This window comes from Toxorhynchites rutilus, chromosome 2 (genome assembly GCF_029784135.1).
Source record: "Toxorhynchites rutilus septentrionalis strain SRP chromosome 2, ASM2978413v1, whole genome shotgun sequence".
NCBI lineage: Eukaryota > Metazoa > Arthropoda > Insecta > Diptera > Culicidae > Toxorhynchites > Toxorhynchites rutilus.
In genome coordinates, this window is record NC_073745.1 from 198,278,054 (window position 1) to 198,300,082 (window position 22,029).

Genomic DNA, 22,029 nt, shown 5'->3' on the forward strand with positions numbered 1-22,029 from the left:
ATCACTAAAATGGCTCTAACTCGGTTAATAATATTATTTTCAATAAGTCCTTTCTAGAGTATATTTTTGAATGCCTAAACTACAGAAATATGAAGGAAAAAAAAATTTTTTTTTCAAATTTCTAAACTAGAATACTACCTTAATAGATCACAAAGATGTTTACATCAATTAATGGGAAATATTTCTATACATCTATCATAACAAACAAATTGTTATTAAAATTGTTATTGAAATTGTTATTAACATGAAATTCAACTATTTCGAACGAGTTGGTGGTCCAGATAAAAAACCGTTGAGTTTGCGTGGTTTTGCTAAAGCAACTGATGAAGTTTGATACATAATTCTATTTTGTTCTCATGAGAATAATACACGAGAGTTTTCATGACCACTCCACGCGGAAGCAGAATAGAAACTGATGCTATTGGATACGATTGCATCACGGGAGCCGAATGCGCAAATCTTCCTTGGCACGAGCGCATCTACAAGCGAACATTCCCTCATGACCATTCCATCCGAAAGCTAAACAAAAACTGATGCTCTTGGATACGATTGCATCACGGGAACCGCATGCGCAAATCTTCCTTGGCTCGAGCGCATCAACAAATGTTTCAGCTATTGAAACGATTTGTAGGGCCAATAAGTGACAATCATATAACTCTTTGACATTTTATCTTTCGAATGGAGTGATTATTATACCACTCCATTCATCCGGTAAAGAGGTGGTATTAACGTTCAAAACCATGCACTCCAGCGTCACTCTCGCGTTCTCGAAACTTTGACCTTACACCCCGGTACAGAAATGAAATACGTAGTCTTACGTCAATAAGTTTGGTTGTTGCTTTCCCAGCAAACATTAAATCGCATAACAAGCGTATATATAACATCATATGCCCTAAAATTTGGTTGGCATATAATGCGCCTAACTAGCATATGCATGCAAAAGTGGAGGCCATATACATACATGGCAAATGCTTACCGAATTTGTTTGGATGAATATGCAACTTTGACCGTCTATAATAGCGATTATGTTGAAATTGAATTGCGATCTAATATGAATATATTCATGAATTGTCAAAGCACCAAATACGACTTTTGCCATACTCATATACGATTCATTACAGACACAGAAAAAAACAAATGGCGCAAAATATTTTCGTGAAATGTTTATTATAGCCTCACGAATCGCCATTTTTATATATGAGTATTTATGTTCGTGGAAATAATAATTGTTTGATTGACTTGTGTTGGGAGTGGAATATGAATGTTAAAAATGGCACAGATTGATGTTTGGTGAAAACTCCGATGTGGGTTCGAACTCCGGTCGTCTGGATTATCATCCACCAGCTATCTCGCGCGGCTATCTGAAGATTAATTCAACAGCGGTTAAAATTCTCGAGTGCATCAGCATTTCATTGACATTTCAATATGATGTAATATGTTCTTTATTAGGATCTAATATGATTTACTGTTTCATGATTTTCTTCAGCATGCAACACGGTTTACTACAGTACTGAATCGATTTAAATTATACGCTTATACGACACACAAACTGCATCAGCGTAATATATGCATATGATGCGGATTAAATATATTTTACGACAATGTACATCATAAAATTGATGTTTATTATACCGATTTGTGACTTAATTTGATAATGGTATATAAAATCGAGTTTTTACATTTTATGCGATATCAAATATACACGATACATACTTTGATTGATATTATATGCGATTATGATTTATTCGGATTTCTTGTAAGACTTGGCACGTGCAAAATTATACGATTTAATGTTTGCTGGGTTCCGAAAACATTATTCATGTTCTAACTAGAGATGTCTAAATTTTTCGTTAATTCGATTAATCGGTTATCGATTATCGATTAATCGTGGGGCCATTTTTAAATATTCGATTCATTCGAATAATTGTCGTTCAGTAATCGAGCGAATATTTATTTCTTGTAATGAAAATGAACAGACATGAATAATAAAAAGGTAGTGATGTCATTGTTTTAAAAGTTACATTAAATATAATTCTAAAATAAACATGATGCAGTATAACGGTATTTGAATGAAATGGTATTTCAGTATATTGATAAATTATAAAATCATGAAATGGCATTTTTTTTGCGGAGGATTGAAAAAAGAGCACATCATAAAACTTATGCACAATATTTTTAAAGTTTTCTTGCCGAACTTGATGCCAATCTCCGGCGAGATGTTTTCCTCCAAATAGCGGTGGACATCGTGAAAGGTTGCACGCTGCACCTTGCGGTCAGGTTTAGCGCGATACTTGTGGGCATCGTTGGCCAACTTCTTTGTGGCTTCGATCAAATCTGAAAGTACCTCGTGCAGGAAGCTGTCTTCGTGAGAGCTGCTACTGCCCAGGATGGGTGCAATGGATTCACCGGCAGTCATTCTTACGTCAAGATGGGAACTCTGTAGCATTCTCCCGAGGGAACTAGCATGAGCAGTAGGACCCAAGCGCTGAGAGCGTAACTGTGAATGGCAGCGGCATCGGCATTGGCATCACTCGAACGTTTCTTTTGAAATAGCTGCCGGATAAGGTTCCCTCGAAGCTCTTCACCAGGTGCAGTAAGTCTCCAATATCATCCGAACCATGGAAATTGATCAAACCCAAAACTATACAGGACTTGGTCCGCCCATCTTGCTAGGTGGCGGTCTTGTGTGACCACTAACAGAACCGGCTTCAGCACCTTGATCAACTCGTTAATATCATTGACTTCCTCGAGCTGAATCACCAACATAATGCGTGCAGTCCACGCTTGTTCAGTTCCCTTGCCCTTTTTAATGGACTTCTCGATCGCATCCACTAACGAGAAGTTAGGCCTTCTACACATTAGGCAACCGCAACCCGATTTATGTTGACGATGTCAATCGCATCTCCAACTCAGCTCTGCACATTGAGGCAGCTCAAACGTGATGAAATCGTTAAGTTTTCATCCATCATAATAAACTGGCAGTGATGCCGTTGCTTCAACTACTGAAAGAAATCATTTGAGGAGCAATTTGAGAAAAATGTTTTTCAAAAAAATACAACTTTACATGAGATTTTTCGTAGCATAAGAGAAATTAGGAAACAAAAGTACAGGTCGGACTCGATTATCCGGACTATCGATTTTTTTTTACTCCGGATAATCGAATCATAAAAAAAACGAATTTTCTCTCGGTAAACGTAATATAAATATGATTTGCACTTATTTATTGAACGGTTTTATCTAGCTTGACCCGTTTGTATATTTATGACTTTATTACTTTGTAACTGAAATTTGGAACACTGCGTCTTCCATGATCTTGAAAATCCGAGATGGCGGCCGCTACAAAATGGCGGGTTGTGTTCATATTTCCTCAAAATCCCATCAATATGGGTTTTCCCAAAACCCCATTAATATGGGTATCGAATGAAAGGGCTTGAACAGTAGAACACATTTATTTATGGAAAATGTAAATCAAAGATGGCGACCGCTACAAAATGGCGGATTACAGATTTTTTCAGACCCGCTTCAATATGGGTATCAATTGAAAGATTTTGACTTGTAAAACACAGTTATTTATGAAAAATTTAAATCCAAGATAGCGGCCGCTACAAAATGGTGGATTACATATTTTCTCAGAACTCCATCAATATGTATATCAAATGAAAGGGATTGACTAGTAGAACACAATCATTTATGAAAAATGCAAATCCAGAATGGCCGCCACCATAAAATGGCGATATATATATATTTTTTCAAAACCTCATCAATATGGGTATCAATTGAAAGTGCTCGACTACTAGAATATAGCAGATCATGAAAAATCCAAATCCAAGATGGCCGCAGTTCCCAAATAACTAATTACTTTTCAAATGGTTTTATTCAGCTTGACCTGTTTGTATCTATATTTGAATGATTGTAGGGTTGTTCAAAATGCGCAGAATTTAATTTCTTAAAAACTTATCGCAATCAAATAATCTTTTATGATTATAACCAAGATGGTAGAGTTAACAGGTGGCTCGTAATTTACACTATTTAGAAAAGACGTATGAGGAATGGCAAGACGAAAAGTTTGGATTTGTTTATGTTATTACTTACGTTGGTATGGTTACATTTGATTTCGTCGAAGGTATTTGAAGCAGTATAACAAATAAACAGTTGTCGTTGAAAATAGTAACCTAGTAACCTTTATTCATATGCTTCCGCCAGCTGGCTCGGCTAATGTTATATGATTTATTCAAGGAATGCTTTGATCATGGTACCGCCACTGGGGCATAATTTGCAGCTTTGTTTTTTGTGCTGGTTCATAACGGCAATCAACCGTGCCGGCGAAACTGTAGTCAATGTTTAGTGTTGTTTGGATACCATCTATGTAAATAAGTTCAAACTTACGGGATACGTCCGAATGGCGATTCTGACATTACGTTTTACCTTCCACTTCACTTACCTTGATTATAACATTGTAATTGAGGGAATGACTACAAACCTTCCATAAGCTCACATGGCAAAATTTTAAACCATCATCACTTTCACCGCAGCGCCGCCTAGGTGTAGATTTGTACGTTAGATCGCCAATTGTTTGACATTTCGGTCTAAAAAAGTTTAAGCAAAGAAGTACTAAATATTTGTCGTCGTGTTTTGTGTCGAAAATATTTGATCAATACACGTTGATCAAATTTTATCTGTCAAGAAAAGTCAAATATTTGGCTTCAGTGTATGAGCACCCTTAACGCGCTCCTTGGTATTGTTTACTTCTGGTCGTACCGTACCAATAACAGTTTTTCTATTATTTTATAATTATTTTCTAATAACACGTCAAGTTAGTTTATAGATCTACGAAGTGAACATTTTCCATTCAGAGTTTCGATAATACCAATTTGCCCCTTGCTTTTCAACGCCCGGGGCAAGTTGAAACAATGGTACGCGTCGACTGGTTACTAACAGTGAACCGAACTTTCTGTTCCAGCATCCATAATGGTCCGGACGTACGTCAGAAAAACGGCTTCCAAGTATTCGGGGGAAACGCTGGAAGTAGCGGCAGCTGCGGTGCGAGGAAAAACCATGACACTAGCGGAATCGGCACGGTTTTACGCCATACCGAAACCAACTTTGTTCCGGCACGTGAAAGGCTTGAGTGGTGTTAAGAGCAGCGCAGAACGGAGATCTGTTGCTACTCCTGCCGAATTGGAATCAACACTGACTTCTAGCCTCGAAGCTAAGTATGGAGAAATGGAGCTATTTATATGAAAATTGGGTGGTTACTTTGTATAATTTATTCATACAATCTCCGATTTAATTACTGGACGATACAGACTTATCTTGGAAGTTGATTACTTTGTTTTCGTCTATCTATTGTCTTTGTTAATACTAATATTATAATTAATATTATTGTTAATATTAATATTATTTGTCATACCTATGAAATTATTTTCTCCTCTATTGGCTTAGCTTATGATTGCTTTTTAGAGCTTACAAGAGGCAAGTTCAGTGACGTGTATATGCTGGAATTCTGGTTTCTTCATCCATTGTTTGCACCAATGCAGACCGCATTTGTCCATCCTCGACTGGTTAGACCTCTTTGATTATGCCCCTTTTCCACTTTCCTGTTTGGTTCTCATCTATTGTGATAACGACGTCATTTGCTGATAAGCGATTCTATTTGATTATACAAATCTGAACTGACAATTTCTTAATAATCAATCGAATATTTCAATCTGTATGCATATCGTAATTGCTATATATTAGTTTTGTCTTCAATGACACTGATACTCGCCCGCTTCATTTTTCAGCAGTAAACGATGTAGCTTTTGTTCCGATATATGCAATGAGAACTTCCATCACGTGCTGGTCCCCTCTCACCAAGAACAGAAGCTGGAAACTGTCCTGCAGAAACTGAGCAGTTTCTCTTCCCAGTTGAGCAGTTATCATACGTGCGACAAATGCCGTCAGGTACTCATAACTGTCCACAACATTCCGCAGAGCTGTTTCCAATTTTTGCTCAGCGACGAACCGACCGAAATTAAGGTGGAACCAGAGTTAATGATTGATGACCACGAGCTTTCGGATAATGGCAAGATTTTTGAAACCGACCGAACAGCGGACTTTGGCCTCGTTGAACCGGAAGATGAAATGCAAATCAAAACAGAAAATGGAGAGGCATTCTCCATCACCGAAATGAAGGTAGAGAACAATATGTCATCAATTGCGGTTTATAGAACAAACACACAAGCAGGAGTAGGTGAATCGGCTGCTTCACAGAAGGAAGTTCACTCACCTTCAGTACGTCATAAATGTAAGAAAGGCTTCGTGAACGAAGGTTTGATGAAAGTTTGATGATATCTCCAGTAAACGTTAACTTATAATCGATTTCAGCAGAGAAACCTTTTAAATGTGAAAAGTGTGAAAAAACATTTAGCACAAAATTCGGACTTAAAGTACACGTTCGAACTCATACGGGTTAGTTAAAAAAGCTCTATTCAATAAACTATTCATCAATATCACATATTTGCAGGTGAACTCCCATATCCTTGTTCGCATTGTTCAAAAGCGTTCAGACGATTCTCATCGCTCCAACTTCACATTCGAATTCATACAGGTTGGTTTTCTACCGTGTTCACTATAATGAACTATTCATCAGGATCATTTCTTTGCAGATGAACGTCCTTATTCTTGTTCGCATTGTCCAAAAACGTTCAGGCATTTTGCGTCGTTCCAACTTCACACTCGAGTTCATACAGGTTAGTAGAAAATATTTACTACAATGAACTGATCGGTGTAAAGTCAGATGGGACCAAATGCAAAATTTAAAAAAAAATCGAGGGGTTGTATCCGAGACACGACCGCTTAGGACGTAGGACTACGCAATCTTTTTTTTTTTTAATTTGTTGGTTTATCATTTCGGATATTATTTGCGAATACGTCGAAATTTCAGAAATAAAGCCGGGTTCTTACGTTGTCAGTTACTCGGTGCGAGTTAAGCGCTAAACGAGCCGAAGAGTGCATCGCCATTCAACAAGCATCAAACACGCGTCTAACAGATGCACACAGTCGCGACGATAAAAATGAAACATCGCGAGTATGACCTTTGTGAAAAATCGTTTCTCGACTCTCGTCAGAACCGTCAACAAAGCTAAGAGCTTTTTGCATCAGAACAGCCGATGCGCACGAGAGCGAATACGAATGGCAACTAAAAGTATCGACGATGTGCTCTTTAAATGTACAGGAAATGAACAAGTTCAAGCGTTCACAGCTCGAGGGGAAACATAAAACACAAAACGAGCAGGATAAGCGACATTTGTTGTTTCGGGCACAGAAAGATACTGAGTATTTTCCTCAGAGGATATGCAATACTTATTCGCTAGCGACAGCTTACATACTATGCAAGGGTGGAGTTTACTTTGTAAATATTCTCTTTTCGCTATCTCCCTTCGTTGTTTCTATTCTGGCGGCTGTATAAGTTGGAGAAATGGGACTGCTTCCAATTTTCATCAATTTAAATCATATACAGACTATGGGATTGTAATGTATAGCATATAAAACAAATCTTAGAAAATTTCCGATTTGATTGGTATGCAAATCTTTAAAATCCGTTCGCAGCAAAAATAGTTATTAACGTTAATTTTATTTCATAAAAACATGACCTGTTTTCTGATTTGGCATTCTTCATATAAAACGTAGTCCTACCTCAAAAAGCGCGTTGACAGTCCACCACCCAAGTGACCCAATCATATTTCAGAATGACCGTCAGCATAAGATTCAACATTGGATTTTGGTCACTGAGAACTGATGTGTGCTCCAAATATCTAGAACTGAAGGAGAGAGTACAAACAGCTAAGGGTGAAAGAAAAACGATCCAAGTTTCTCAAACAGCCCGAAAAGAAAAATCGACCATAGGGGAAATGGGGGTAAGACGCACATGTTAAGAAGAACCTCAATTGTATCTTTGGAAACTCCACCAGTGCAATTATTTCAACAATTTAAATTTACCACTTACGAATGAATTTACTTTTCCGTATATACCTAATATCGCTTCTCTGACAACTCACAAACCGAAATATAACCACCAGCGAATTTAATTTTGCAATTAAACCACTCAAAATGCTTAATACCGAAGCAGCAAAAGTTACATCCACACGCGGAATCATGTTCGATTTTTGTTTTTTGTTTCTCTATTCCACTTTTGATCAGTATTCATTGTCATGGAATGGTTTAAATATTATAGAATAGCATGTAGAAGGGGTTCCCATCAACAGAAATTTTAAATTCATAATGCAACCATACAAATCAACCACCTGTCCATTATACCCCCACTGTCCGTCTTACCCGCGGTTCCCCTATTTATTTTTATTAGTTTGATTCGTTGTGAAAAGTGAGGCGAAATGCTGCAATATGTAGTTAAAATTCTCGAAAGCGTATATCTCTCTCTCTTCCTCTCCGTCTCTATTTCTCTGCCTCTAGAACTTCTCTCACTGGAATCTTATATTTACAAATGTTGTTTAGCTTCAATTTGTTTTACGATATTTCAGTTTGTGAGTCAACAGAGAAACGATATAAGGTATGTACGGCAAAATATATTCATTTGTGAGTGAAAAATTTAAATTATTAAAAAAATGAGTCAACAGAGAAACGATATAAGGTATGTACGGCAAAATATATTCATTTGTGAGTAAAAAATTAAAATAAAAAAAAATTAACAAAAAGAGTTTATTTCGCTTGTTTAGTCACCAAGAAAGTAAATGTCGTTCTGGAGTTTTGTATGTGATTAGGTTTCGCTTGCCAGTAGCAGAAATTCCTCCTCTAAGGGTGACAGCTGCGCTTCTCTCGAGCATGAGAAAGTAATGCAACTTTTTTTGAAGCCAGTAATATTAACAAAAGCGTTTCTTTTGAGAATAGTGCAAAATGATGAGAAGTATTTGTATTCCTAGTAGCTTCAAGCCACCAATGTATGGTTCTGTATGCATGCTATGGCGGACGCTTGTTTGGCGCTTGGTTTACGTTGTACGAACGATGTCTAGAGGTGCGATTGCTTTGAGGCAATACTAAATAAAATTTAGCATGATATTTGATACATGCAAGTGTTGTCATTGTTGTTGTTTCCATTCGGTGCCAAAGATATATTGATGTAGTTATGAGATGTGGAATAATGGTGCTGGTGTAACATGTATATAATCGACTGTAGCCGAGTCTATGTCAATAGCGAAAAAGGCCACCGGAATAGCGTTCGAGGTAAATTTTCAATGCATTGACATGAAATAAATTGCGACATACGATCAGTTAGCGATTGTTTTGCAAGGGCAAGAATGAATCATCAATCAATTATCGTCAACTGATTCTACAATGAAAAACCATTTCAAAGATTATTCTACTAAGCAGTTGTTTCGAAAATTTACATTATTATAGAATAATATTCGAAGGTATAAACAAGCGACTTATATAAAATAACAGCGTAGTTCTACGTCAACATCGCGGTCGTATCTTGGACACAACCTCCTATAATTTTTTTGTACATATTGTCAACAAACCGGCATCGCTACCAGAGGCTAGTATATTTTAATCGATAACATCTGTAAACTTGGATGTTTTCATATCTGAAAACTGGTGAGAAAAGCCAATATTAACCATTTTTAATGTTGCCATTAGGCAATACGGAGTAATAAAAAGGATATTATTGAATCGTTTGTTTGAGAAACCCCATAAGTCCGTTTGATGCACTCGCGAGAAAACAAAAAAAATGTTTTTCTCAAAATTTTTACCTGTTCTCCAATTTGTTGGTAAGTGGTTCGATTATCATAAACATATTATTTGGGACCATCACTTCACCAACTGATTACGCTCAAAATGTAACGCTTCAAAGTTGGTGGACTAGGGGGTTTCTCAAACAAACGAGAAATCAGCGGTATATTGTGGGGTTAGGAGTGGTTCAATTCAATTTTATGTACTTTCAATGTTCATAATGCTCATACCAAGTAAGAATGGGGCTGTCTTTAAGTTATGCTCTGCTTTAAAAGAGGGGGTGGGTGAGATAAGTATCATTTGTTTTACTCTTAATGCATGAGGAGTACAAAAATAAGTTATGGAGGAAGATAGAGGATCTGTTGGCATCACGTATGTGATTCTTTTCCACCGCCAAGTCCTTGAAGTGAGAAAACTGAATGAACGAAAATTCGAAGTGGATTTTTTGGTCATTTGGGGGTTTCCGACCCCTGCTTTCCAACGAAATAGTTGTTTTCCGCGTAGTTTCTGATAATTTTCTTCACGATGATAAGGTGGGATACTTTTAGGCAAGGCGCAAATTGAGACGCGTATAGCGCGAGCATCTAGACGCGATCTAGCACCTATTTTTGAGGCTAATAAAAATAGATAGAACGGCGCAAACTGGCCAGATGACTCGAGGTGGTAGAGCGCTTGTGAGACACGATTCGCGTGACGCTGTGGCTGAACCACAGTTTCTCGTGCTGGTCGTGTCAGTTGTGGTGGTTGTGTTGGTGAACAATCATAAACCGGTCAGGTGGTTGTATTAGTAAATAAATATACCGCGCAACTGTGAATCAGATATTGTAGACGAGTGACGCGTTATTTACACCATTCCTACGACTCAATATGCGCTCCACCATGCTACGTTTGTGGCACGTATGAGTCGTGTTGGTAGTCTCGCGTTCGCTTACGAGCGCTATACGCTTCCCAATTTGCGCCTAGCCTTACAGGAGACGACGCAATGTAAATTACAGTTCTTAGCTTGGAGTTTCCGAGTTGGATCACCCTTCCTATTTCTGTGTATTTTTCCATTGACTCTTGCCTTTTTGAAGGCTTCTGCCTTGTTTTTTGTTGTCCGCCGAACTTACATTCCGCGGTCATGTCTGGGTCACAATCAAATTTAGAAGACATTCCGATTATGTTGAGTTGCGCATGCTTCTTGCGACATCGGATGTAAATAATGAACAAAATTGTACATCTATTGCAGCATTGTACCATGGGCAAGGTGACAATTAGAAACATGGGCTTATGGGGTTTCTCAAACAAACGAATATTTGCAACCCCAATTCAAGGGGGTTATTCTTCTTCTTCTTTTTGGATTTAAGAGGGTTTAAACTTTTCAGTTTATTCGCCTCTATCAAGGGGATTCGTTGAACTAACTTTTTCTGAAATTTTGATAGCCGATGTAGATACCCTCAAGGACCCAAAATCTGCCAAAAAGTGAACTTTGATATAAATTGCATTTATGGGATTCCTCAAACAAACGATTCAATTCTGATACGTGAATTTCGGCGCTAAAAGCCGATATTGGGCTTACGAATCATGATTCAATGCTGAACATTCAAAAATTCATTCACCAAGAACAAAGTGTTCATAATCGTAAAAATACCAAAAATACGTAATACGAATTGATATAAAAAGGAGAGTCATAATTTTAGTATAAAGCGTACAGAGCTCATTTTGTTGATTTCTTTTCTTATATGTTTTTCGTGATAATCAGTCAGTATGAGATTTATTTCAATATCTTCATCAAACAATTGAATTTGAATACGTTTTTCATGGAGATACTTAATGAGAGTATTTCAAACAAAATTGTTGGAAAACAAGTGTTATTGGTTCAATAACAAGCCCAAAAGAATGATGGCTCATTTTGTCCCGCCTGGTTATATTGCCCCTATCTACCCTATATCTGATTTGAAAAATCATGCATACAGCAGAAATAACAGAACGAAATTGTTATGAATGATCAACGAAAACCCCTCGTAGTATGCAGTCAGAGCGGATGATGTACTTTTACTCTCTTCTATAGTGACTATCAACACTTTTGGCTGGTTCGTCACTGTTACTTCCATTTTGAAAGAATGTCGGGAATGAGAATTGAACTCATGACCCTTAGCGTGAGAGGTATGGATGTTACCATTACGCCAGATCGCCTCCTGGACCATGTACTATTAACCATTGCGGTATGGCTCTGTATCATGTGCATACAGAGTGAACCATGTGACAATCAATTGTATATTAAATTTAAATTATTTTCAAGCACCAAATTCAAATCAGCATCAGCAAAACTTCTTCTTGAAGCTACTAGGTACCTTGTTGAAATGCACTTGAATCTGTTTGAACTTGGTTCACTCTGACTGAACGGAACAGTGAGAAATGCTGGTCTTCAGTGTGAGTGATCGCAGAATGTATTATTTCAGAGTGCGGTTTAGACTGTAGCGATGATAACAAAAGTGACTATTCTATCGAGGAATACTGCCTAAGTTGATTGAAAATGGGAAGTATATGCTTTAACATGCAAACCGGGCAATCATATTCATGCCTGTAGTAGATGGCAGAGAATGTTACGCTGAGCGCAACCAGATTTTTATGCAATTCCAATCTCACACCCCTTCTCGCTCTAATTTTCATAACAAAATGGTACACTTTGACTCACAAACAAATTTGAAAGCTTCGAAAATTGCAGAACAGTGAACTTCAAGTTTTTTCGAAAACATAAAAATTGCTCATGGTCCGGTCTGACTTAACACCAATCAACTATTCATCAGGATCATTTCTTTGTAGGTGAACGTCCTTATTCTTGTTCGCATTGTCCAAAAACGTTCAGTCAATTTTCATCGCTCCAAGTTCACACTCGAATTCATACAGGTTGGTAAAAAATGTTCACTACAATGAACTATTCATCAGGATCAATTCATTGCAGGTGAACGTCCGTATACTTGTCCACATTGTTCGAAAGCGTTCCAGCGGTCAACAACGCTCAAACGGCATCTTGGAATTCATGCGCGTGGTTTGGAAACGTTACATAGAATAAATGTTTGACAAATTTAAAAAATTTGAACCATAACATTGATTTACAGAAGGAGGTGAATACAACAAAATAAAGACGGCTCGAATCGGACCATCCCTTCGTCGGGTTTTCCGCTTACCAAAACATTTGGCCTTCCTTTTTTATTTATATAGATAGAAGATATAGGAAACCGTTATTTCGCTTAAAAATAAATTTCCACGTTCGAACAAAGATCAATTTCATTAACGCAAACATCAAATGGACTAACAATGCATATCATAATGTAATTGTAGAACATATGGGAATGCAATTTTCTGAATTTTCCGACCTTGCTTCAGAGTTATCCGAAATTTTTCCGATTTTTCTCTCCGTTATATTGGTCTACAGGAAGAGACGAATACAACAAAAACAGGAAGGCTCAAATCGGACCATTCCTTCCTCGGGGTTTCCGCTTATCAACACATTTGGCCTTCCATTTTTATTTATACAGATATATCAACTACGCACGAAAAATAGCCCAAAATAAGAATGAGACTCAGAAATGTCTAAAATGAGTAGCAATTTATCAATCTTGTATTGCTCTCGTTCACAGTGTAGATTAGAGTGCCAATGAGAATGGTCATCTCGAATTTCAAAAAGTTACCACATAAAAAATGTTCACCACCTCGAAAAAACATCAGCTCAATCGGACTTAAGGGAGGAGTGGCGCAAAGCGGTCAATGTTTGAGTTTTTTGAAAATCGAAAAATCACCCAAGGGGGGAGCAAAGGAAATCGGGGTTTTCCAAATTTTTTTTGATGTCAAATGTCTTAAAATTTCGTATGGTGCATCTAGCTATTTCCAACCATGTTTACAAATTTCCACAGCTGTATTCACAGGTTATGTTGAAAAAATATCTGGCCATATCGCCCCAAGCAGGTATGCCCACTCTGCCCCGTACATTTACGCTCAATGAAAAGAACTGAACATAGAAAAACGCATAGTTTTCATGAATATCAACCATTTACACACCAGGGGATTGTAATGTATAGCATATCAAACAAATATTAGGGAATTTCCGATTCGTTTGTTACGTAAATCACCAAAATCCGTTCGCGGCAAAAATAGTTATTAACGTTTACTTTATTCCATAAAAACGTGACCTGATTTGGTTTTGGATTTCTAATTCGGCACCCTTAATGAAAAACGTAGTTCTACGTCGAAAAGAGAAGAGTGCAAATGATTATAGGTCGCTTCAAGCCACCAGTGTTTTGTTTTTGTGTGTGTTGCTTGTTTTCGTTGCGCGAAACTTAGAACTTGTTCATTTCCTGTACATGTGAATAGTGCACCTTCGATACTTTTAGTTGCCATTCGTATTCGCTCTCGTGCGCTTCAGCTCTGTTCTGATGCAACAAGCTCCTAGCTTTGTTGACGGTTTTGACCGAGAGTCGAGAAACGATTTTTCATAAACGGTCATTCTCGCGATGTTTCATTGTTATCGCTGCCACTGTGTGCATCTGTTAGACGCGTGTTTGATGCTTGTTGAATGGCGATGTCAAATATGCGCCGTTTTGTTCGATGACTTGTTCCCAACGAGATGCCAACTTCATAATACCCCTGTTATAGAAGCTCGCTTCCTTATTGGCAAAAAACTCGGATAGCCAATTTTCACAGGCCTCTTTTGTGGCTAACTTCTGACTACCTAGCTCGTTCGTCATGGACAAAAACAGGTGGTAGTCACTTGGTGCAAGGTCCGGACTATACGGCGGATGCAAAAGAACCTGCCATCCGAGCTCCCAGAGCTTCTGGCGCGTCACCAAAGAAGTGTGTGACCTGGCGTTGTCCTGATGGAAGACAATGCGGTCTCTGATGGCCAAAGATGGCCTCGTCTTCATGAGTGCTACCTTCAAGCGGTCCAGTATTTGGCAGTACAGGTCCGAATTGAGCGTTTGCCCATAGGGAAGCAGCTCATAATAGATTATTCCTTGACAATCCCACCAAACACACAGCAGAACCTTCCTGGCCGTTAATGAGGGCTTGGCCACCGTCTGAGCCGCTTCAGCGGGCTTCGACCACGACCGTTTTCGCTTCACGTTGTCGTAAGTGACCCACTTTTCATCGCCAGTCACCATCCGCTTCAGAAACGGGTCGATTTTGTTGCGATTCACATGCGTCGATACGGTCAAAGATGTTTTTTGCGTCAACGTGTGTGGCACCCATACATCGTGCTTCTTTGTGAATCCAAGCTTCTTCAAATGGTTAATAACGGTTTAATGACTTATCCCCAGCTCTTGGCCGTTGCTACGGCTGCTACTATGCCGGTCTTTCTCGGCTAATTCAGCGATTTTGTCGCAATTATCGACGACAGGCCTTCCGGAGCGTGGCGCATCTTCGACGACCTCTACACCAGAACGAAAGCGTTGAAACCATCGTTGTGCGGTTGAAATGGAAATTGTATCGGGTCCATAAACTGCACAAATTTTATTGGCAGCTTGAGATGCATTTTTGCCTTTGTCATAGTAGTACTGTAAAATATGTCGGATTTTCTCTTTATTTTGCTCCATATTTGCGACACTATAACTCACGAACGTCTTAACCAAACAAAACACTGTCAAGGACTATATTATAGCGCCTTTCCAACAAGCTACAGTATGACTCGATACAATGAATACAACTAGAACTACGCGCTTACAACGACACCTCGCGGAAATACCGCAGGACTTTTTTGACAGCCTAAAGGGTGTGTCACATCAAATTGCATCACGGAAAAAACGCTGTAGAAATTTAATTTTTAGGAATTATATCTTCAGCTTTCGCTTATAATCAGATAAGAGTGTATAGATCACGTTGGCCATGCTTCACTGTCAATTTTTCGTAAATTTGGAAAAATGTCGTCGAACGAAAAAGAGCGTCGTGAATGAATCCTGTGCACTCATTTCGAGAATTCGGAGTTGTCACATCGGGACATCGGTAAGATGCTGGGAATCGTCCAATCCACGGTCAGCAATCCACGATACTTCGAGAACCTAACCATCGACCGGAAGGTGAAAAACGGCAAAAATGGATGCTCCCTCAATGAAAAAGATCACAAGCGCGTAGTTAAGCAGTTTAGACGTGATCCGAGAAGTTCGGTCCGGGATGTCGCCAATAAGCTGAATTTGTCAAGTTCATTCGTCCAGCGGACCAAGCAGCGGGAGGGCCTGCGTACATACAAGGTTCAGAAGGCTCCTAACCGCGACGAAAGGCAAAACATGGTTGGGAAGACGCGAGCCCGGAAGCTGTACACCGAAATGCTGACGAAGCCGCATTGCCTGGTAATGGACGACGAAACCTACGTCAAAGCGGACTTTCGTCAGCTGCCGGGCCTGTTGTTCTTCTCCACAGAGGACAAATTCAGCGTTCCGGAGGAGATTCGCAAGCAGAAACTATCCAAGTTTGCCAAAAAGTACATGGTGTGGCAAGCGATCTGCTCTTGCGGAAAGCGGAGCGCCCCCTTCGTGATAACCGGCACGGTAAACGGGCAGGTTTACCTTAAGGAGTGCCTACAGAAGCGCTTACTACCACTATTGAAGCAGCACGAGGGCCCGACCATCTTCTGGCCGGATCTCGCTTCGTGCCACTATTCAAAGGATGTGTTGGAGTGGTACGAAGCCAACGGGGTCACCTTCGTGCCAAAGGAAATGAACCCGCCCAACGCGCCGGAGCTTCGCCCAATAGAGAAATATTGGGCGATTATGAAGCAGTCCCTCCGGAGGAACCCAAAAGTTGTCAAATCGGAGGCGGACTTCAAGAGAAAATGGATTTCTGTTCAAAAAAAACTACAACCTGACGTTGTACAGAACCTTATGGAGGGGGTAAAGAGGAAGGTGCGAGCATACGGGCTTGGGCTCGAAGTATGAATGAAAAGAAAATGCCAAAAGTTGTTTAATAGTTTTTATTTTACTGTCTAAAATTTTCAAAAGGATCAGTCTACTGGGCGAATTTCTACAGCGTTTTTTCCGTGATGCAATTTGATGTGAACACCTTGAACAGAAATGATGAGTCCAGCTCGTCATAAACTTCCCTGAACAAACTGACAATGACGAGCTGGACTCGTCAGAAATTATTGAGGTTTGATGCCTTGAGATTCATCCGGAACACATTTTTATTGCTTTGATATACTTGTATGCACGCTCCTAGTTACCGTTAGAATGATAACTTATATAAATCGTCTGCCAGAGCGGTGTTGACTGAAAATAAATTGTCGTTCAAGAGGTTAAGAAATGTGGAATAACGGTGCTGGTGGAACAACTATATGATTATATGTGTGTTAAATGCGAAAAGACCGTCGGAATAGCGTTCGCGTTAAATACTCAGTGCAACGCGTGCAATTAGGCGGCGGTGACACTGGATGCGGAAATATGGCCGTACGAAATGTACGCAATAGTGAAAGTAAACAACCACATTGAATTGTATTGGTGTGGTTACATTGTTTCTCTCTCGCTTCGTTCGAATTCGCCAGCTTCTATTGAACAAAATTGTTTTTCTTTGTCAGTTATCGTACAGTCAAATTTTTGTGCGTACTCCGATCCAATGTCACCTTAGCCTCAATGTATTGTTCTCTCAAAGGCAAGGAAGAATCGATGCTTCTCGAAATAATTCTACAAAACCACGCAAGCCTTTAAATCTTTTCAGGGTCCCCGGAACATTTTACTAAATAGTTATTTATGAACTTTCGAGGTATTTGCAAATAATATCCGAAATGATAAACCAACAAATTTAAAAAAAAGATTGCGTAGTCCTACGTCCTATGCGGTCGTGTTTAGGACACAACCCCAGGAGTTTCTTTTTTTTGCAATTATCATACGTCACAGAATTGTATTGTCAGTATTGTCAGAGAGTAACTAAAATTTTTTGGAACTATACAACAAATTTGAAAGCTTCGAAAATTGCAGAACACTGGACTTCAAGTTAGTTTTCTTCGAAAACATAAAAATATCTCATGGTTCGGTCTGACTTAACACGAACAACTATTCATCAGAATCTTTTCATTGTAGGTGAACGTCCTTATTCTTGCTCACATTGTCCAAAAACGTTCAGTCAATTTTCATCGCTCCAAGTTCACACTCGAATTCATACAGGTTGGTAGAAAATGTTCACTACAATGAACTATTCATCAGGATCATTTTACTGCAGGTGAACGTCCGTATACTTGTCCACATTGTTCGAAATCGTTCCAGCAGTCAACAACACTCAAACGGCACCATCGAATTCATGCGCGTGGTTTGGAGACGCATGGACGAGAAAAAAGTAAAAAAAACCATTTAAATGTGGAGAGTGTGAATAAACATTCAGCACGGATTGGTTATCGAAGTTCTGTCCAATAAACCATTCAGCAAGATCACTTCGTTGCAGATGAACGTCCCGATTCTTGTCCACATTGTACTAAGGCAGTGGTGGCCAGGTATAGACATGGTGCGGGCCGTATTGATTTTTTTCTCATTACTTTTCATAATAAAATGTAAAATATACGTATTTGATGATACTTTCTTTTACTCACGTTTTATTTCAAATAAGAAAACATTCACTTCTATACCTGTAAAATCATGTGCCGGTGAGAGATGTGTTGGCTCGGTTAGACCTTGATTACATGTCCCAAATATATGTTTTCCTTAAATCTATCGATGCTCGTGTGTGTGATTATCCTTATATCCTTATACCCTCCATTTCTTCCTTTGTAAGTAATTGGTCCGCTTGCTGTAAATTGAAATGTAAATTCACAACTGATGTACGAATAGATTTAAGAATTGAGTGTGTGTGATTATCAACATTGTAATAATTTCCTTATACCCCATCCTTTTCCTGAGAAAATGTCACCCTTTTAATCTCGAGTCCACCACGAGTAATCGGTTTCCCACATTACTAACCATAGATTTAAGAAAATTGTTCATATATATATAGTTTTAAAAATATATTTAAGATTTCGGCTCCTTTAAACTTATGTAACTGAGCCTGTAAAAATAAACGAATTTATAAAAATAAAAAAAATATACCTGTAAAATTCATAACTCGAGAACAAAATGAGATAAAAATTCCTGAATTAACATTTGTTAATTGATAATTAATTAACATTCCACGCAGAGTCGAAAACGCTAAGGCCAATCGTCAATCGCTGCAGCTTCTCGATAGAATTCTTCGACGATTGGTAGTTCCAATGAGAACGTCCACAGGTACGCTCCTCCAACTTGGCCCAAAATGGGTAGTCCGATTGATTGGTAAATGACCAATAATTTATGGAGATGAGGTCTGGTAGATTTGTTGCTAGTCTCGTTTTGACGTAGGATTACGTCTTTCGGGAACATATTGGGGTACATATTGAAAATCGAAAATCGAGCACATCGTGAAAATTGTCCAATTTCAAACGCTTATTGCTCATTCATTTCATGATGGATTGATGAAATTTTTGCGTGAATCTATTTCGGCAATCCATAACATTTTTTTATATTGAAGAAAATAATATATGTCATGAAACTAACTATCGAACAATTGAAAAATCTTAACCCCTATTCTAACCTAAATACCCACTTCTTATTGGTCGAAATTCACGACACATGCAGCGGGTCCCTAACAGAGACATCAAAACCAAGCTGCCTGGGGGAAATCGACATTGCAAATACATGAAAATAGGGGGGACTTTTGTTCCTACCGAAATGTGTTCCCTAACAGGGACATCAAAATCAAGCCTGGGGGAGATCGGACCTGCAAATACATGAAAGTAGGGGGAGCTTTTGTTCCTACCGAAATGTATTCCCTAACAAAGATATCAAAAAGCAAGGTGCCCGGGGGAAATCGGGATTACAAATATATGCAAGTCGAGGACATTTTTATATTGCAAGTAAGGTGATTGATACGATTAATTCCAGCAAATAAAATTGAAATTTGGAACTTCAATGTAGGTTTCTTCGTGAAATTTCATATCAATGACCGATCGTGTATTGTGAAAAATTTAGCACAAGTGTAGGTGTAAAATTGTATATGGTAGCATTTGTGTTGGAAATGACTTGATGTATGAAACGATTTATTACAATTTTCATAAATAAAAACCATGGCTTGTTCCCGCTCGAGAACAGGTCGTTTGGTTTAAGCTGTCTGTTTTGTTGTGAAAAAATAATTTCCCATATGTGAAGAGCATATGGGAAATCACTTTTTTTTTAAATATTTCTTCACTTTTCCAATTTTTCTCGCCGTATAAACATTCCTTGGGTGAAAATGAGCACAACAAAACAGACAAACAGATAGTATTAGTTGTTGTTAGCGCAATTGGAATTCGCATTGGGTTGAATAAACACTCAGAAAGTAAAAATTATAGAACAAAACTACCTTTTCCATTTCAAATGTGTTTTCTCTATATTAAAGTAACATGTTTTTACTGAAGAGAAAATTGATAAATGTGTTCGGTATTGGTAATGATCTTATATTACATTGGTGAGTTTTTTTTTCTTTATTTCATCCATACATAACACAGGAGGCATCTCGTCTAGGATCACAGAGGGCGGTTTTCATCATATCTCGTTCCATTTCGGTGTCTTTTATCTGATACGCATCATCCAACGACTGTTTACCATCCTTCTGTCATCACCACTCGGTAAACACTGATGGAGTGAACAAACAATATTCATCTTTTCAGGGACACCAAATCATTACCAAAGAGTTTAACGATGTAACTCTTCAAACATAACCAAAATCAACAGATAGCCTAACGGAATCCTACGTCAACTATGCGGTCGTGTCTCGGACACAACCCTCCTGTGACTTTTTTATCCGTTTAAGGGGTTTTTTTTGCATTGTTCCAAACCACGATAGATACAATACGGTAGCGCAACTTATGAAAAAAGCCTTTCAGCCATCTTGGATTTTGTATGTAAACAATCTGCAATATTTCTTTTTTTTGCTCTTTGTGTGTGGAATTGTTCTGGTGGCAATAAGAGCATTGAGAAGTTGAAAGGTAAGTCTTTTACGATTAAAGTTAGGTTTGTAATATACTCTATCTTATTTTTTGTTTCAGATCAAGAGAATAAATCGACTCTCGGTGTCGGTTGGTGATGGAGATATTTTTCCCGCGTTTTGCAGTTAGAGACGTCGGTTAATCGTTCGATTAATCCAAATAATCGAAAATCTGCATCAGTAATTTTATATCGAATGATGAAAAATCAAAGTATGAATACATCGAATAATTATCAAAGTAATCGCGATTAATGAAAAAGGGAACCATTTTACAGTGCAAACACACAGTGCAAAATTTGTTTAACCGTCGGTGTTTCGTCGAAATTCATCGAATATGCTAAACCATTTACGGTTGAAGCATAAAAATGATTCCCTGCTGGTGGAGGATACTGGGATGAAGAATTCAGGGTCTGCAGAAGTAACATGCGGACTTGAAAAAGGTGGTCTCAACTCATGTTCTAAAATAGTAGTATTCAAAGTCCGGGTGCCAAGGAAAATATACCATACTAGTGGTCAATGATTCTATAAATATACTTTTTTTGAACTAGTAGTTATAGGGAAAAAGCAGAAAAATACACACAAATCAAATATTTCAACAACATTCGAAGAATAGGTAATTTTGAACAGAAAACATTTTATGTTGGTATAATAAAAATATTGTGCATCATTTTCATGGTGTGCTCTCTTTTCAATCGTCCTCAAAAAATCATGAAATGGCAAATTTATCAATATACTGAAATACCTTTTCAGTACACCATATTTATTTCAAAATTATATTTAATGTAACTATTAAAATTATGACATCATTTTTTTATTATAAATGACTGTTCGTTTTGATTACAAGAAACAAATATTCGCTCGATTAAGCGAATACTGAAAGACAATTAAAAATTTAAATTTAAAAATGACCCCACGATTAATCGAATAAACGAAAAATTTAGACATCTCTATTTGCAGTTAAATCCCTCTCCACAGTCCTCTGTATATTTATGCCGTTTCCCCTCGCGCACTTATTGACGACACGGTCACACCTTTATTCCACACATCTTGGTTCCAAACATATTCGCTTCAATCTGGGCGTCAATAAATGAATCACAAATCGATGTACGCAGCAATTAATTTATCCAATTCATTTCGACTGATGAACGCTTTTGTTTGTGAAGAGAATTGCGTCGAACGCGTTCATGAACAACATAGATAACATTGGGCAGCCGCACGATAGATACAATACGGTAGCGCGACTTATGAGAAAGGCCTTTCAGCCATCTTGGATTTTGAATGTAATTAATCTGCAATATTTTGCAATATCTT

At 38.3% G+C, this 22,029-nt stretch overlaps 1 protein-coding gene and 1 pseudogene across 10 annotated transcripts; one reads left to right on the forward strand and one right to left on the reverse strand.

The window, feature by feature from the left end:
* Positions 1–436: 436 nt before the first annotated feature.
* Positions 437–2,859, reverse strand: LOC129766583 (interferon-related developmental regulator 2-like; annotated as a pseudogene).
* Positions 2,860–4,712: 1,853 nt separating this feature from the next.
* Positions 4,713–21,457, forward strand: LOC129768778 (zinc finger protein OZF-like). 10 transcript variants are annotated; one of them, XR_008741736.1, is made up of 11 exons: positions 4,713–4,897; positions 4,961–5,213; positions 5,784–6,310; positions 6,367–6,450; positions 6,506–6,589; positions 6,648–6,731; positions 12,532–12,615; positions 12,671–12,833; positions 20,402–20,719; positions 20,780–20,929; positions 20,994–21,455. XR_008741736.1 is itself a non-coding variant. In XM_055770653.1 (9 exons), the coding sequence occupies exons 2-8, from the start codon at positions 4,969–4,971 to the stop codon at positions 12,787–12,789; spliced, it is 1,227 nt and encodes a 408-aa protein (XP_055626628.1). In that variant the 5' UTR covers positions 4,713–4,897; positions 4,961–4,968; the 3' UTR covers positions 12,790–12,833; positions 20,402–21,457. The 10 variants fall into 10 exon arrangements, 7 of the variants coding, with proteins under 7 accessions (XP_055626628.1, XP_055626625.1, XP_055626626.1 ...); XR_008741735.1 differs by having other exon boundaries at positions 20,402–20,929; positions 20,994–21,456; XR_008741734.1 differs by lacking the exons at positions 20,402–20,719; positions 20,780–20,929; positions 20,994–21,455 and adding exons at positions 17,772–17,855; positions 17,911–17,958.
* Positions 21,458–22,029: the final 572 nt, after the last annotated feature.